The 15,195-nt window shown below is 41.9% G+C and overlaps 2 protein-coding genes and 1 long non-coding RNA gene across 10 annotated transcripts in view; 2 read left to right on the top strand and 1 right to left on the bottom strand.

Moving 5' to 3' along the window:
• Positions 1–705: 705 nt before the first annotated feature.
• On the bottom strand, positions 706–3,007 carry lft1 (lefty1). The gene is made up of 4 exons (XM_067483070.1): positions 2,601–3,007; positions 2,134–2,380; positions 1,739–1,978; positions 706–1,349 (listed from the first exon to the last, which is right to left on the bottom strand). Exons 1-4 carry the CDS (start codon positions 2,863–2,865, stop codon positions 1,025–1,027), a joined length of 1,077 nt encoding a protein of 358 aa, XP_067339171.1. The 5' UTR covers positions 2,866–3,007; the 3' UTR covers positions 706–1,024.
• Positions 2,257–3,811, top strand: LOC137103056 (uncharacterized). The gene is made up of 3 exons (XR_010911346.1): positions 2,257–2,397; positions 2,613–2,688; positions 3,566–3,811. It is a non-coding gene; the product is annotated as an uncharacterized lncRNA (long non-coding RNA).
• Positions 3,812–8,955: 5,144 nt separating this feature from the next.
• The window catches only part of cdc42bpab (CDC42 binding protein kinase alpha (DMPK-like) b), a 75,016-nt gene continuing 68,776 nt past the window's right edge, over positions 8,956–15,195 (top strand). For 2 of the 8 annotated variants that reach the window (XM_067482397.1, XM_067482395.1), the window contains exon 1: positions 8,957–10,456. In XM_067482397.1, the coding sequence (XP_067338498.1) occupies positions 10,279–10,456 (178 nt within the window). In that variant the 5' untranslated portion in view covers positions 8,957–10,278. Of the gene's footprint in view, positions 10,457–15,195 lie in introns of all 8 variants that reach the window. The other 6 variants (XM_067482400.1, XM_067482402.1, XM_067482398.1 and 3 more) reach the window with 5 other exon arrangements.

Raw genomic sequence — 15,195 nt, 5'->3', positions numbered from 1 at the left:
GGAGTTAAACCAATTGTGTGATCTCTAACTAGTTAGCATCACCACCGATTTAGTTGTGTGTTACACTGTAATTCGTTTGGGAAGACTGAATGCAGCAAACTCTCAATGGGCACCACACATTTACTTTTTCTTCACAGCAGCACCTGTGCTGTTAGAGAATCCACTTGCCTCCCAGACGAACAGCTGGATGTCTTTGGCAGGGCAGCACGTTTACCTCCATCAGAGCCATAGTGATGAATGACAAGGCCCCCCCCCACCCCAACCCAACCCCCATTCAGACAGCAAACAGCGTATTAGGCGCTGGCCCTGATTACCAACGTTTAGCCCGGTCTAAGCCTGATGTAAACACATGAAGAGCCCATCACTAATGAGAACTGAATCCACGTCCCTCTGTATGTGGCCGCACTGTAAATAAAGCATGACAAGTACGTTTGACCATCATTGTCAGGGACAGTGTGTCCTCAGGGAAACAAGTGTTATAAGTCATTAGGCAAATTATTTGCTCTGCTTTACAATTTCCTATAGCTGCAAACGAAGAAGTGGAAGAGAGGACAAGGCGGCTGCATGTGAATGTGATCCCGAATGTGAATTGGGCCACACAGACATGCTTGACAACAGGGAAGACGAGGACCGGAAACTTTCAGTGAAACAAAATAGTTTATTTTTCAAAACATAAACTCATTCCTATTATGTACAATTTGAAAAAAACAATAACACATCATACCGAATTCAAACAGTGGCTGTGGATTCAACACAACTCATTCAAATGTGACTTACAAAAGATATAAAAATCTACAAAATATATAAAAGTGCTCGTGGAAGGAGGTCAGTGGCAGCAGGAGCTGCCTGTCATGTGTGAAACTCTCCATAAATGTACATTTAAATAGAAAGTACTAGACGTGTTGTTTGAAACTATTAAATACATCAACACCCCAATGAAAACAGTACAAAAACAGTACAATATTTCTGTAATACTTTCCCAGAATCTGTGATTGTAGGATTTCTATAGTTGTTTTCCATGACTTCATATTATGGAGACATTGTCCATCGTGCAAGCACACCTTTCGACAATCATATTGGGGAACTCAGCCACTTCTATCTCAGTGTAGTCCCCCTTCTTTACCAGGTACATGATGGGTAATGGGGTACTCTCAGCCGCCGTACACCTGCGCTCCCCATAGCCATAGTTGCGTTTGGGCTGTTTGCAGCCTCCTGTGCACCTGTACGCCTGGTATCCTGCTGGTTCAATGATCCAGTACTGTGTCCAGGTGAGCGCACGGAAGTTGATGAAGTACTGCTCTCTGCAGCAGGTGTCTTTGCTGTGGTTGGCATCGCAGTCACCGCGAGAGCTGCAAGGATTTTTAAGGTTTGGTTAGATGACTGCTGTTGACATGTTTTTTATTTAAAGAAATGGGCAACATGGGGGCTTAACGCGTCAATGCAAAATGTTTCCAGAATGTCTTAGGTAGCACCTGCCTGTTGTTGATCTGTCCAATTAACTATCAACCTCTTTCATTTGTGGTCTAATTTTTGTGGTCATTTAAACAATACACAATTTATACAATACACGTTGTGCGCCCGTGCTTTGGCACCAAACTATGAGACCAAACCTTCCGCACACTGTGGCAAACTGTTCCGACTAATGAATGCAGATGCTGACAGGTGAAAACAAAAGGTGGTCACGAGCTTATTGTCACACTGACACAATATCCTGTAAATCAAAAGCTCGCGCCCTTACCCGTATTCTTCGAGGTTGAGTGTGTAGAGGATAAGTTCGGGCTTTCCCAGTGTGTTGTCCGTCTGCTCCTGGGTGGTAAAGCGCACACTCTTGGCGATCTCTGCCGCGTAGCTGCCAGGTCTCTCGCCCTCGATCCACACCTCCAGGTGCATAAGTGTCTTCTGCTGCGTCTTGGACCAATAATGCACCGCCTGGGTCACATCAAAGCTCTTCCAGCCGCTCTCGTGAATGGGGATCAGTCTGTGAAAACGAGAGATAAGAACGATTAATTACAAAGCCTGTAAATGAATTAAATTATGGTTAAGATGACCAATTGAGGCCAAAGTTATGTCGCCTTTTGTTTTTTCTTGATTGCCACTCATTTTACACGCTATTCTGTGAAACTGACGTCTTACCGTGAATCCACCAGCGATGACCGGTTAGATCCGTTGGGCAGCACCTCCACCCAGTAAACGCTGACCCGGACGTTGTTGACGGGCCGGTGGTTTTTCTTTTCCACCAGGAAACGCTTTTGGTAGGAAGCCCGCTGGTAGAGCTTCAGCTCCGCCATGGTCACCTCGCTGTTGTCGGGGATCCTCGCCTCCATGTCGAACACCATCCGGTGCCGAGTTGTGTCAGAGTAGACGTATTCCCCAGAAATGTCTACAACACAGAGCAATGTGTGCATTTTAGTATTATATTCTCCACAAGTTGCTTAAAATCAATTTTTTTTAAAAGCCAGCGTGGTGCGTGAAAAATACTTTTACGCATTACGCACGGGAAAAACGGCGTTTTCCAAACTGTTATCGGTGTCAAAGTTATGTTTAAGTTTAATTCGCAAAATGACACGTTATATTTATTCTAAAATGTGAATGCTCTTTACCTGCATTACCAGGGATTCCCCTCAGGATGCCCGCCAGACTGGGCAGAGATCTGCGTCTTCTGCTATGGTGCATCTTCAACATGGAAAGGTACTTATTTCTGATATGCGCCGGAACCACCAGGTTCTCCAAATCCCTCTTGTGAATGTTTGGAATTGTATCCATGCCCAGTTTCTTCAGCAGCGCTTCTTTCATATCCTGATGCGTAAAAGCGGTTGAGACACCGAGGAGACCGGTGAAGAGGAGACAAGCGCGGAGGAAATCCATGAGTCAAAATTTCAATGCGATAAGCAGCAGCACAGAAGCTCGGGTCACCTACAGATAGACAGTGTCCCTCTGACACTCCTCCGGCCCCTTATATTGTTGCGGCCCTCCTAGTCCTTCACACTTTGTCGATGGGGGCAGGGACGTTTATCATAACAAAGGTGCAACAACACATCCCCATCTTAAACAGGATATCTAAGTCGCCATACTTCAAACAGCAACAATTAGACCTGAGTGCCAACCGTATTGTGGAGGTGTCATTTCACAATAGTTCCACTCAAACTATGCTGGATGTTTGTGGCTTGCGTTGCATCTGATGGCAGAAGGAGAGGATCTAAACTCTGGTGACAACTTGAAGAGGATTTCATTATCACACAAAGACAGTTAGAGAGTGTGGCATCTAAAAATAAGAAGGTTTGGGATGAAGCACAGGAAATCTGTCACATTTTAAAGAGTTAAAGTTACCAATTGCGACAGCAAGTATCTGTTGGATTCGTAAACCCTCATTAACATAAGTATTACATGACATTAATTACATTAATCATTCACCAATTAGGAGTTGTCAGTCTTTGTGGGTTTGTGGGTGACTTGCTGTTCAAAGTTAAATCTCCAAGCATCTGAATGGGGTCGTGTTTCTTATGAGCGTGCAGATATACACTAGTTTGATTTAGATTTCTTTGTCTCGACACTTTTCTTTCTCCAGAAATCCAACCGTGCTCCAAATGGGCCCCAGACAGACATCTCTTGACCCTGTGAACCCGAGGTGCCCTCGCTTCAGTGGTACCCTTGTCTACACGCTCCCCACACTCTGATGTGTACATTCCACTAGACAATGTCAGACTGGGACAGTCTGGCAACAGTCTGTCACACAGAGGGCTTATTTCTGTCTCGGTGGACGGAAAGCGATTTTGTGCAGCCAAGGGAAGAAGATACAGGGCTAAAAACCCACCAGGTCATTCAGTTTGTACACTTTGATACAAGTGTATAACAGGGCTTCAGTAGAGGAGGGTCACTGGAGAATGAGATGTTTATTCCGGGCCCTGTCACCCACTGTAGGCCCTCTCTCTAGCAGATTAAAATTATTAGTCAAACAGACAGTTAATCCAGGGGGTTGAGAGGGAGGGAGGGGGGGGGGGGGGGGGGATGTGGATTGGGGCAGGCTCTTCACAGGTTGGTGATTATCTGATTCCATTGCGAGGATTTGCCTTGGCCTTTTTTGTCACACAAACATTAGAAGAGGGGTGCTCTCACATGGCTGCCCGGAGGGGCCCTTGCCTGTGATTGTGTATTGGGCTGTGTTTGCTTGGAGATGTCAGACAGACTGAAGGGGAACACAGGAAGAGCAAATGACAGATGACTGCCAGACCTGCTCGCTTTCAGCTGGAGTTCCCTCAGCCTGCAAACAGGACAAGTTATTAATTAGTGCTGACACAGGTTGAGATAGTGCCATCGTAGAATGCATTAAACATGTACATGATGATATTATTATATGAATACATTTTTATTTCTAACAAAACAATAGAAAACGTAAGTGTTGCTATTAGATGCATTGTGCAGTTGAGTTCATTCGCAATGTCAGTGTTCAGTTGCATGTGCGCACAGGCAATTTTGTGTAGACTAATATTTTTACAAAGTTATTATTACTGCTTTTTTGTTTGCTTTGAATTCATTAGGCTGTGAGCAACTTGGCAAATTGCAGTTTATGAAGCCAACTTTCTTGAGTCGCATTTTTAATTTGGCATGTGTTTTACGTCGGATGCCCTTCCTGACACAACCCTCTGCATTTATCCAGACTTGGGACAAGAAGACACTGGCTCGTGTCACCTCGTGGTTGCATTAATCTGGGATTCAATTAAATAAATCAGTGATAATATGAAATTTACATTTAAGATTGATTTGTGTTGTATTGTTGGCACTAAAGATAGATAGATAGATAGATGTCTATATATATATGTACATAAACACACACACATATATACATATATATGAATTTTTTATTTATGGATTTCTTTTTTTGGGGGGGGGGCAGTTTTATTTTGAAAATTCTAAATCAAATGTTGGAAGTATTAGTTTTCTGTGACTTCTTTGACTGCTGTTCCCTGGCCACTGGTAATAAATGTAAAGAGGAATAAACCTGCTACTACCACAAATATTAACAAATCATAGTAAATATGTAAAATGCTGCAGCACTCCCCTAGGAAAAAACTAATTCCTATTTGATTATATTCCAGTAGATCTTCGAATAAGCTCATCGATAGTCATTTCCTTCAAATCTCACAAATAAGGTACAAACTGCTCTGATGTCTGCTGCTTAGGTTGTCTGATGTCAGTATCATGTAAATGTAACTTTACACGTAAATTCACAGCACATTAATTGTCCAGTCCAGCCAAAGACCTGTTTAAGTGCCTCCAGAGCCCAAAATACATACCTCCATTCTCTCTTCCCTCATATTACGACCCCTAATTTAAGGGCAACCTAAGATGCCCATTGTGTGATATTTCTCAGTCGTTCCAAAAGCAAGTCGCCTATAGTTCAAAGCCACATCTGATGTTTAAAGGTGCCATTTCTTTTCAATCAAAGGGCAACAAACTCCTACAATCAACAACGCAGGTGTTAATTAACATCCATCCGTTTGCATTCAAAAGCAGCCAAATTTATAGGTAATTCCCCTCCATTTGTGAGACACTAAATCCCCTTTGATTGCTGAAAAACGGCAGTTTGTAAAAGACTCGGTTTGTTTAAATTTGAGAGGAAATAACCCAGATCCCTTTTCTGGTTTGGCTGCACGTACATCCTGATGTGAACATTATATCACAGCACGTGATGTGCAGCGTCTTCATGGCAACAAGGCGCAGCTGCTCCATAAAGTCAATATTGAACTTGAGTTGGTGGTCAGCGCAAATTCCTCATTATTCACGTGTCTGCATTGTCACCGACTTCCTGATCTCATGTTGTCTGCTTTATCTTAACGTCAAATATTTGAGGAAATGAAGCGCTCTACTTTGCACCATAATAGCCCTCACAATCCTGACTTTTTTGCCCCACCCCGCCTCCAAGCGCGGCTGCAGACGCCAAAGGTCCACTCAAGAGTCTGGATCAAATCCATCGAGCTGGCCTACAATAATCATTGATCATTCCGTGAGATGGGGGGGGGGAGAGCGCTAGACTTGTGCAAGAACAATACTATTATTGCTCAATGGCCTCCACATCTAGACAAAGTACAGGTCTAATTGCATTTCACACAGCTAATGAGAGGCCAATCAGCGCTGAGACAGAGGGATTTAATTCCAGCAGACTTAACCAAATAGGATCAGACATGATTAGATAGGACTAACAATAACTATTTTTATTAACTTTTAATTGATCGACATAGGGGAGACTTTTAGCGTGCAGGATATTGACTATATAAAGGCAGCGGAAGAGCAACAATACAGATCACATGTGTGTAGGATCCTTTCTCTGACTTGGACAATCCCAAGTAGCACTGGTCGTTTAGAGCCAACAGTTGTGGGAAGGCATTTTGCGCACCAGGGGGCGCTATGGTAACACTATTAGCAGATGCAGGCCCAAAAGTTCAATAAGGGCCATTTGAGGCACTGCAACTGCATTGAATCTGCATTTCTGAGCCAGCATTTAATGCCTATTTGTATTTATTTAGTTCCATTTATTGTACTTTTATGTTATGTTTTTATTATAATATATATATATATAATATATATTTTTTATTTATTATTATATATATGTTTTAACACTTTTTTTTTTTTAAAGAAATGGGTTAACAAATGATATATTAGCTTGCTTATTTGCACATTTAACCTTAATTAACCCAGGCAGAGGTCGTCCTCTTGACATTTCAAACCGTGTTTCTACGAAAACATGGTCAAGGTAGTTAAAAAAAATTCCAGTTTCTATTAAATGTATTATGAGTTTGTAAAGTTTATTTGCTTACAGTGAATTAAAAATGATGCTTCAAACGGTGAGTCAAACAAAAAAGGACTTACTCTGCAGAAGTCTGTACTATGTCCTGTTGACGTCAACAACTTTGCTCTCCACTAATCTTTCATATTCATAATTGATGCAAATAATAACACATGCACTCACTCCAACCCATTTGCTTATTTTATTGGAAAGTTATTTGATCCCAGTCATGTCTTTGTTAGGACAAATGCTTAAAATGATCACCACGGCCATTTGTGAACCATTAAACTGTATGACAATAAAACCCAACTCCAAACAATGGGGGTACATAGACATACTGTATATATATATATATGCAAATAAATGGCTCTTTGATGGAAGTATACAAAAATAACAATAAAACCGGAAATTATTCGTGTTTAGTGTAACAGATGATACATGTGAATTTGTCTTTAGAGAAGATTTTCCCTTTAATAAGATGACCTGGTTCTGCAGTGGCAGAGACACAACAGTGACAGTTATATGTTACGAAATGTTGGGAAAGAGCACAGACATGTTTTCATCTTTATTGTGTATTATTATGTCGTTACATACTGCTGTACATGTGCTCACAGACAGAGGAAATTTCCAAACCAACATAATCAATCATCCCAAAGTGGTTACACATTGTAGAATATAGACACTAAACTGTCTCTTGGCTGTTTCTGATCAACTGTCATGCCAAGACAGTATGCTTCAAATTACACTTGGTCACCAACAAAATGTTTTATTAGACACATGTTGCACCCTGTGTGTATGTCTGTGTGTGTGTGTGTGTGTGCTAATGTCTTCAAAGTGTTTTTTTATGGGCTTTTCTTCTTCATGGCATGAAAAGAAATTGCAGCAAGAATTCATTTAAATATTTTCTGAAATATCAAAGCATGTTATTTAATATTGGTCTGTGCACAGACATACACACACACACACACACACACACACACACACACACACACACATGCAAGGCTTCTATCCTTGTCTCCCTGTATACACCCTATGATTCAACTGCCATGCAGACCATTAATCATTTGAGTAATTATAAAAAACGTCTATGTAATAGTGTGAAACTGCATAAACCCCCCCCCCCACACACACAAAGCTCCATTATACTGCCACATATCACGTTTGACATAGCTTTGACAAGAGCTATGTGATGACATTATTTAAGGCACTACTACCAGTAACTAGCATTGTGCCAGCAAAGCAGGTCATCTGATCCACCCTTGCTACTATACTTAGTAGTCTTGAACAAACAAAAAGTGCAATTAATGTCATGTTTAAGCTGTTTGATTCACTGAACAGTGTGGGATTCACCCACTCTGTGGCTCTGTGTTTGGTTCTCACATGACTCACTCTGGCTGCAGGAACTCAGAAGAATCATATCCTGGCCAAATATAGTTTGAACATTGCAATAATACTTTATTATTTTTTTGAATGACTTTGATTGCCAAAGGCAATGAGCTGATGAGTCCGCCCCGTAGTGAACATTTGTGAACTCATCTATGGATTTGTGATGCAATTTAGTTGGTGAAGTCGCCCCACAGTGCAGGTAGCAAGTATATTCAGTGCTATACAGTGTAATTCGTACACAAATAAACAATCTTCATGAGCCAGATGTATCCAGCGTAGCACCAACTACCTTAACTCAAGATTCATTATTGGAATGAATGCAACACAAGTTTGTGTGCGCCAGCACGGGTTATATTGACGCAAGCCCCTTGCGCACACATCCACACACGGAGAGTTAAAGGGGCAGGAGTTATTGTTATTCCAGTCTGGAAAAAAAAAAAAAAATGTGTCCCGTCCTCACCACGCCACCGGCAGACTGACAGACAGCCCGCAGTTTCCATTCACAATATTGACAGCCCCAACCACAACACATCCCCACCTCCTCCGCACAGCAGATGCTGTGACGGGCGCCATGATGATGATCTGGGCTTTTTTTTTTTTTTTTGCCTGCAGCAGCGGCCAGAGATGCAATAACGCTCGGAGATAGACAACTTTACGTCGGGGCACGGCAAAGATGGCCGACATTGAGGATTCGGCGCTCTGCGCATGCGTGGCAGTTGGACAACGACCGTACTTTTCCCAAACATGCGACACAAGACGAACTCGTGTCGCGCGGTGACTAAGACATTGACAATTAAGTAAAAAAAAAACAAAAAACAAAAATAACGTTATTGGTTTTATTTGAGAGTTCAAACTGCGCTGTCAACGCACACACTCAGCGTCGCGAGCCAAGCGTCCATTTGTAAGTCATTCATACTTTTCCATCCCAGCTTTGCTTCCCATGAGCCAGTGCGACGTTACCGACGGAGCTGTCTGCTTGGCTGTCTTCTTGACTGGAGTCTCTGCTGCTAGCTTGACTGTGCAAAGACGGCAAGAAGCGACCGACCCGGCAGGGGAGGCAGTCAAGGCAAAGGAAAGGACAGGGGGAGTTTAGGCTACGTCCCGTATTTGGAATAACCAAGACTAGACTAGCTTTCCTCCTGACGTGAAAGCGAGCTCCTCTGTAACCTTCAGAAAGGACCCGTATTTGTGACGGCTAACTTACGGGCTCTCGGGACTCTTGAACTAACCGTCGCTTTCAACTGTGAAGGAACTAATGAGACATTCGCTTTCTGGACGAAGAATGGGATTTAAAGAACAAATCTGCCAGTCCTGAGTTGTGAAAACAAGGGGGCATTTTTTTTCCCAGTTGGATGAGAAATAACCCCGCTCTCGAAAGGAGCTGGATTCGGCTGGGCATTGTTAACACTGTGTATATTCTATGTCCACTCCTGGAAAAATAAAAGGGAGGAATGACGGCGTTTAGAACCGGGGAAAAGTAGCGTTAACATTAGCTCGCTGGCTAGTTAAATCGCTAGCCTAGCAGGCTGCTAACTAAGCCTGTGTCGCCCTTCCATTCCTGGAGCAGAGGAGGGGCACTGGGGCTTTGTAGCATTGCAGATCTGCCTTGCATTTTTTTTTTTGGGTTGCTGCAAGAATGGAGGATCCCAAATATCTGCCACAACAACTCAGGTGGATCTGTTAAACCACCTCGACTCGGTTATTTTCCCACACAGAGGAGACTATAAAAGTGCCGGCTAACATTGGGATTTCATTAAAGATCAGCCGGCCTGGGGCAGCCAGGGTTTGTAATAGTGACTACTTCTTTTCTTATGTGCCTTGTGGGGATAACTTATGAAATTGGGAAGTACTACACGTCTTGATCACCTCATAGATACTGGATCTCAAGTGGGGGAATCATGACCACGTCTGTTTCAACGCGGAATTAGCGCAGGCTTGCCCTCTACTTAAAAGTTTCATTATTTGTTAAAAAAAAAAAAAAACATTCAAGGTGAGAGAACTTCTTCACAGGCCCCTCTGCGCTAACTAACAGGCCGAGGAGGTGTTTGCTCATTCCTCCCATTCACCTCCTCTATCATCATTACTTCCAAAACCATCACGCTGGAATAATCATGTCGGGAGAGGTTCGTTTGAAGAAGCTGGAGAAACTGATCCTTGACGGGCCAGCTCAGTCTAATAGCCAGTGCCTGAGTGTGGAAACGCTGCTGGATATCCTGGTCTGCCTGTACGATGAGTGCAACAACTCCCCGCTCAGGAGAGAGAAAAATATCTTGGAGTTTTTGGATTGGGGTAAGCAAGATTATTATTATTATTATTATTATTTTTTTATTTCCTCATGTTTGGCCTGTGCATTCAAGCTCCCTGTCTCGTTGGTAAAGTGATAGGCAGATACCGTTGGTGGTGCAGTGGCCCTCCCTTCCCCATCACATTCCTTTTATAGTAGTAGTGGGGCTCAGTTGGCCTGCTCTCATCTCACTCAAACCCTCCCTAAAACTAAAAGCACGGCCACTTTGTTGTTTTTCTTTTTTCTTTTTTCTGTAATGAAACGTTTGATATGCTTTGAAAAGGCAAGAAACAGAAGACTTGTCTTGTTACCAAAAACAGATTTGTTTTAAGCCCAAGTGCTGCTAAGTTGACAAGGAAAGAGTAACCAAACACACAGAGATGTTAAACTACAGTGAGGAAGATCTTAAACAGGCCCTGCTTAGAGGTTTGATATCAATCCAGGAAATCTCATTAAGATGTCCTATTATCCAGGCCACCATTTGTTCTTTTGAGAATACACTATTACATAATAGATGTCTTTCTGTCATCGCACCAGTCTTTCTCAGTTCAGTTTAGTTTTCAGCACTACTTTGCATGCCAGTTTGTTTTTCCTTTTTCTGGGCGTGTTGGCGAAGGCTTGCTGATAACCTGCCTAGCTCTATGTCAGACAGACATCGCTGTAATAAAGTGAAAACCCTGTTTTGTTTCGATTGGATGGACAGAGATCAGATGCATAAATTCTATACCCAGTTTGAAATCTGATTATAAGTTTAGGGCCAGAGTTTTGTAACTTTGCCCCCTTTTTTTTTTGTGGTTAAGCAATGGTAGAAAAAAAACAACAACACATAGGAGTCAGAAAGACCACACACACACACAAACACCTTAGGCGTTTGCGCAAAAGGACTGTGTGTGTGTGTGTGTGTGTTACTGTGTGACATCAGGGGTTTGGTTTGTGCATGAAACAGGAATGTGAACAACTCACCTTTTTATCTGGTGCAGAGGCCCAGAGGCTGCCAGAGCATGCCTGCCTGGCCTGCTTGTCTTACGGAGCGCTGGAAAAACTGCACCCCTTTGAGGCAGTGCAGGAGTAAATACAGCAGGCAATAAAGACCCTCAAGTAGAACAGAAGGAAAGTGCAGTTTGTGGTATTTGCTCGGATCTTTATTCTTTTTAAAAGGTCTGAAAACGTTAAACAGGCTGCAGTTTGGTCCATTATAGAGGGATAGCGTCAAAGACACAGGATGGCAGTGAAATTAGCCAATTAGTGGAAAATGTTACCTGTGGTTGGAAGTTGATCAATCCCCACCGGCCACCATCTGGACAATCACTTCTATCCCAAACAATTGAGCTATTTGGATTGTAAAATAGATTTGGTGATTTTTTTTTTTTTTTTTTTTTAATTTCTTTTTGGTCCCAGTGTGTTTATTCATTTCACATGTATTCTTCTTTGTTTAGACCACTATAGTTCCCCCCAGCTGCTAGTTCAAGGCTGGTCCGCTGCAGAAACTCTGCCTATAGGGAGAAGTGCCCTTTGCTTAGGTGCCAAGTGGTGACTTCATCCTGACATTTCCCTGTGTGGACACTAGAAATTCTCTGACTGTGCTTAACCAGACACAAGGGACATCATGCAGATGTGTACAAGCTGTCATAATTTCATAGAGGTTATATGTTGCTGCTTGTAGTATTTACCTATATCAGTTTGTTTAAGAATCCCACAAATTCTTCAGTTACTACCAATTAGTTCATTGGGTTACAAAAATTTGTACCTAGATGTCAGTGAAGCTGGAGGTATGTAGACACAATTATTTAATTACCTATTATCAGGTAGCCCTTCTGCAGAAACGTTTATAATTGGTATTTCTTTAAAATCCACTCAAATCTCAAAATGTCAACTTCGTATTGTACTAGACGCAGATGTTTATTTGGTCAAGGCAGGTCGTCTTTGCAAGCAAACAGATGGCCATGATACTTTAATTGCCTCCTTTTACCATTCGAATTCTTCTCCTGTTAACATTACTTGTAGTTTATGCCAAAAAGCTTACAGTAATGTAATGGGAAATGATTTAAATGTAGTATTTTGGTGTCATCAATTTAAAAAATCCCCAGAAAAACTTTAAACATTTTTTATCAATCACTGCTGATTGATTCGAATTGATTCTACAGCAGCAGAGAGTTTTGCCTATATGTCTATAGAATTGTACTTACTCGTACAATTAAAAAAAAAAAAGTATGTATTTGCAATCTGATAATTAATTCTTAGACCACATGGACAGCCAGGAAAATGAGTGTGTTTTATAAGTGGTCACATACACACACTAAGCCAAAGGCGACACGAGATGAGTTGGTTTTAGCATTGTGATAAGACAGTTTCCGTGTCCTAGCAATGAAAAAAGGTTTTTGTCTGCCAGAGGGTTTGAGGATAAAGCACAAGTTACATATGCACATGCCTATAGGAATACAAACTAGAGTGGTACAATACCATTATGGCCCCGACTGACACTTAACCCACAGAGCCAGAGAGTGATTATGTCCAATTGTAGCCTGCAAGAAACTGACCGGATCAGACAGATGGCATTAACACATACTCACCTATTTATTCTTGCATACAGAAAAGTGTTTTCCCTAAGACACAACCAGCCAGTGTGCCACTCTGAGGCTGCTTCTGCAGCTACAGCAGCATCTGACAGAAAAGATGTATCATTCTACCTTAGTCACTGTGCCTGTGTACCTTGTGACAGAGGTGCAGCAATGTTCCCTTTTCTTTCTGACTGGGTATATGAGCAGGAGAAGAAGGCAAACATTTGTACTGGCTTTGCTTTTCTCCTTGTTTGGTGACCTCATTTTAGTTGAAATAGAGACCCCTTCATGACCTGCAGCCACAGGGGAAATGAACATGGGAAAGTCCGCTGTATCCTGACTCCTTTCACGCACTATACTGCAGCAGTTATGGTGTTTACCGAGCTCACTGGCTAAGTAAGGCCTGCTCTTTTGTTTATTCCTAAGCTGACTCTCAGTGAATGACAAGCCATCTATGTTAATATCATGTTTATTTGTAATTTCACAGTTTATTTGAAAGTAAATGAATTTAAATGTGCTTACTTCAAATATGGACGTATATTTAGTTTTAGAACTATACACAGTTGTGGACTTCAGTGGGTTAACAAAAGGGTTGTTTCTCATTCCTTGATATGAATATGACTTTCTTAGACTCCTTTTCCAACAGAAGAAATCATTCTTAGTCAGAAGCTGATCCTAAGATCATGTGTTTTGGAAATGTGTACACTAAATATGATGCTGGTCTCTTGTTGAAATAATTACAGAGTATATGTGTGATCTCTATTAAATGGTTGAATTGTTTAGATTATTATTATTTTTATTTCAGTTTTTTAAAATGCCTTTTTAGTGTCTGTAGAGATAATACTGTTCATCTCTCACAGATGTTCTGTTTTCCCTTTTGTTCTAACCTCCATCCCTGTCTTGGGAAACTGCTCACTGGTCAGCTGAGTGAAAATGGTCAACCATGCCAGCCCACAGCTGGCAAACATGGGGGAAGCTGCCTGACCTTTTCTCAATTCTGACTTAATGTTAGCCCGCAGTGGCCAGCTGTTGGGCTGGGGCTGATGTGTGCTCCTCCCTGTAGGGCTCTTTCATTGGCAGAATGCCGCACACTCTACTCTCAGCGGAGATACACGCGCAGTCATTATTGTGGCTTTGCCTAACTAAGCTATCTTGTAGTATGCAGACTGGACTCGCTCTCTATATTCTGGTTCTTGAACTGACCAGAACATCTGTCACTATGCGTAGATGAGTTGAAGTTAGTACGAAAGAAGAATTTTTGTGCTAAATAAGTTTTACATTCTGCTCTGAAGCCAATCCACTCCACAAAAATACAAAAAGGATTAGAGTTAGCCTATCTTGTTCAACCCCTATCTTCATCTAATTTGCTTGTGCAGTAATGAACACAGGTTTAGACCAGTTTAAGCTAACAGAGTGTCACTTACTTACCCAGCTGTACTGGTAGCAGCATGCAGAACTACAGTGATCCAGATACAGTGCAACCTGTTCAGATAGAGAAAGACCAGACAGGACATTTATGGTAGTGCTTTTATTTTTAGCATTGTGTGGTGATTGTGGGAGCAGTATTTTATTGTGTTTTGATCATTTATCAGGACTACAGGCTTTTAGATAACTAATTAATCTAAAAAAAAAGTCTTCTGTACAAATAATATCTCTGTGTTTAATATTGGTATCAGACATTAAAATCCTGTACAGGCCGAGTCCTGTCAGAACCTCCTTGCTACCCCTCTGCAGTTTCCTGTTGGGCTGTCCCTGGGTTGTGGTGGGTACAGAGAACAGGAAGAAAGCACAAGGACTCAATGAGCTAGTCTGGATCCAAAGGGTACATGATGTCATACGAGGAAGTCAGACAGCTGTATTGCATTGTGTCATTGTGTACTCTGTGGCTCACCCATGTCCAACATTTTGGTGTTGGGAAGGCGCAAGGTCACTGGTGTGTTTATTTCCATGCACGTGGATTCTCTTCACAGAGCTCACATTCAGTACACTCAGTTTTACACTTAAAAGCTTTTCAGTCTCTCTGTCACTGGTCAACAGACATAGCAGAGGGGGCCATGTAGAGTCCAGCAGCCGTTAGGTCTTTAGTATATATTACTTACTCTTTACCCTATTCAACTGAGCAGCTTTTTAAATACACTGTCCAAGAAGAAAATACAATAATTTAGGATTAAATTACATTATCATTT

Source organism: Channa argus, chromosome 17 (assembly GCF_033026475.1).
Source record: "Channa argus isolate prfri chromosome 17, Channa argus male v1.0, whole genome shotgun sequence".
NCBI lineage: Eukaryota > Metazoa > Chordata > Actinopteri > Anabantiformes > Channidae > Channa > Channa argus.
The sequence above is the reverse complement of the archived record's forward strand: the minus strand, read 5'-3'. Positions and strand labels throughout refer to the sequence as shown.

Coding starts and splice junctions, on each gene's coding strand:
- lft1 (XM_067483070.1), bottom strand. CDS start 2,865: ATGGATTTCCTCCGCGCTTGTCTCCTCTTCACCGGTCTCCTCGGTGTC. Junction 2,381..2,600: donor GGGAATCCCTGGTAATGCAG/GTAAAGAGCATT, acceptor TCTGTGTTGTAG/ACATTTCTGGGGAATACGTC. Junction 1,350..1,738: donor CTCAACCTCGAAGAATACGG/GTAAGGGCGCGA, acceptor AAATCCTTGCAG/CTCTCGCGGTGACTGCGATG.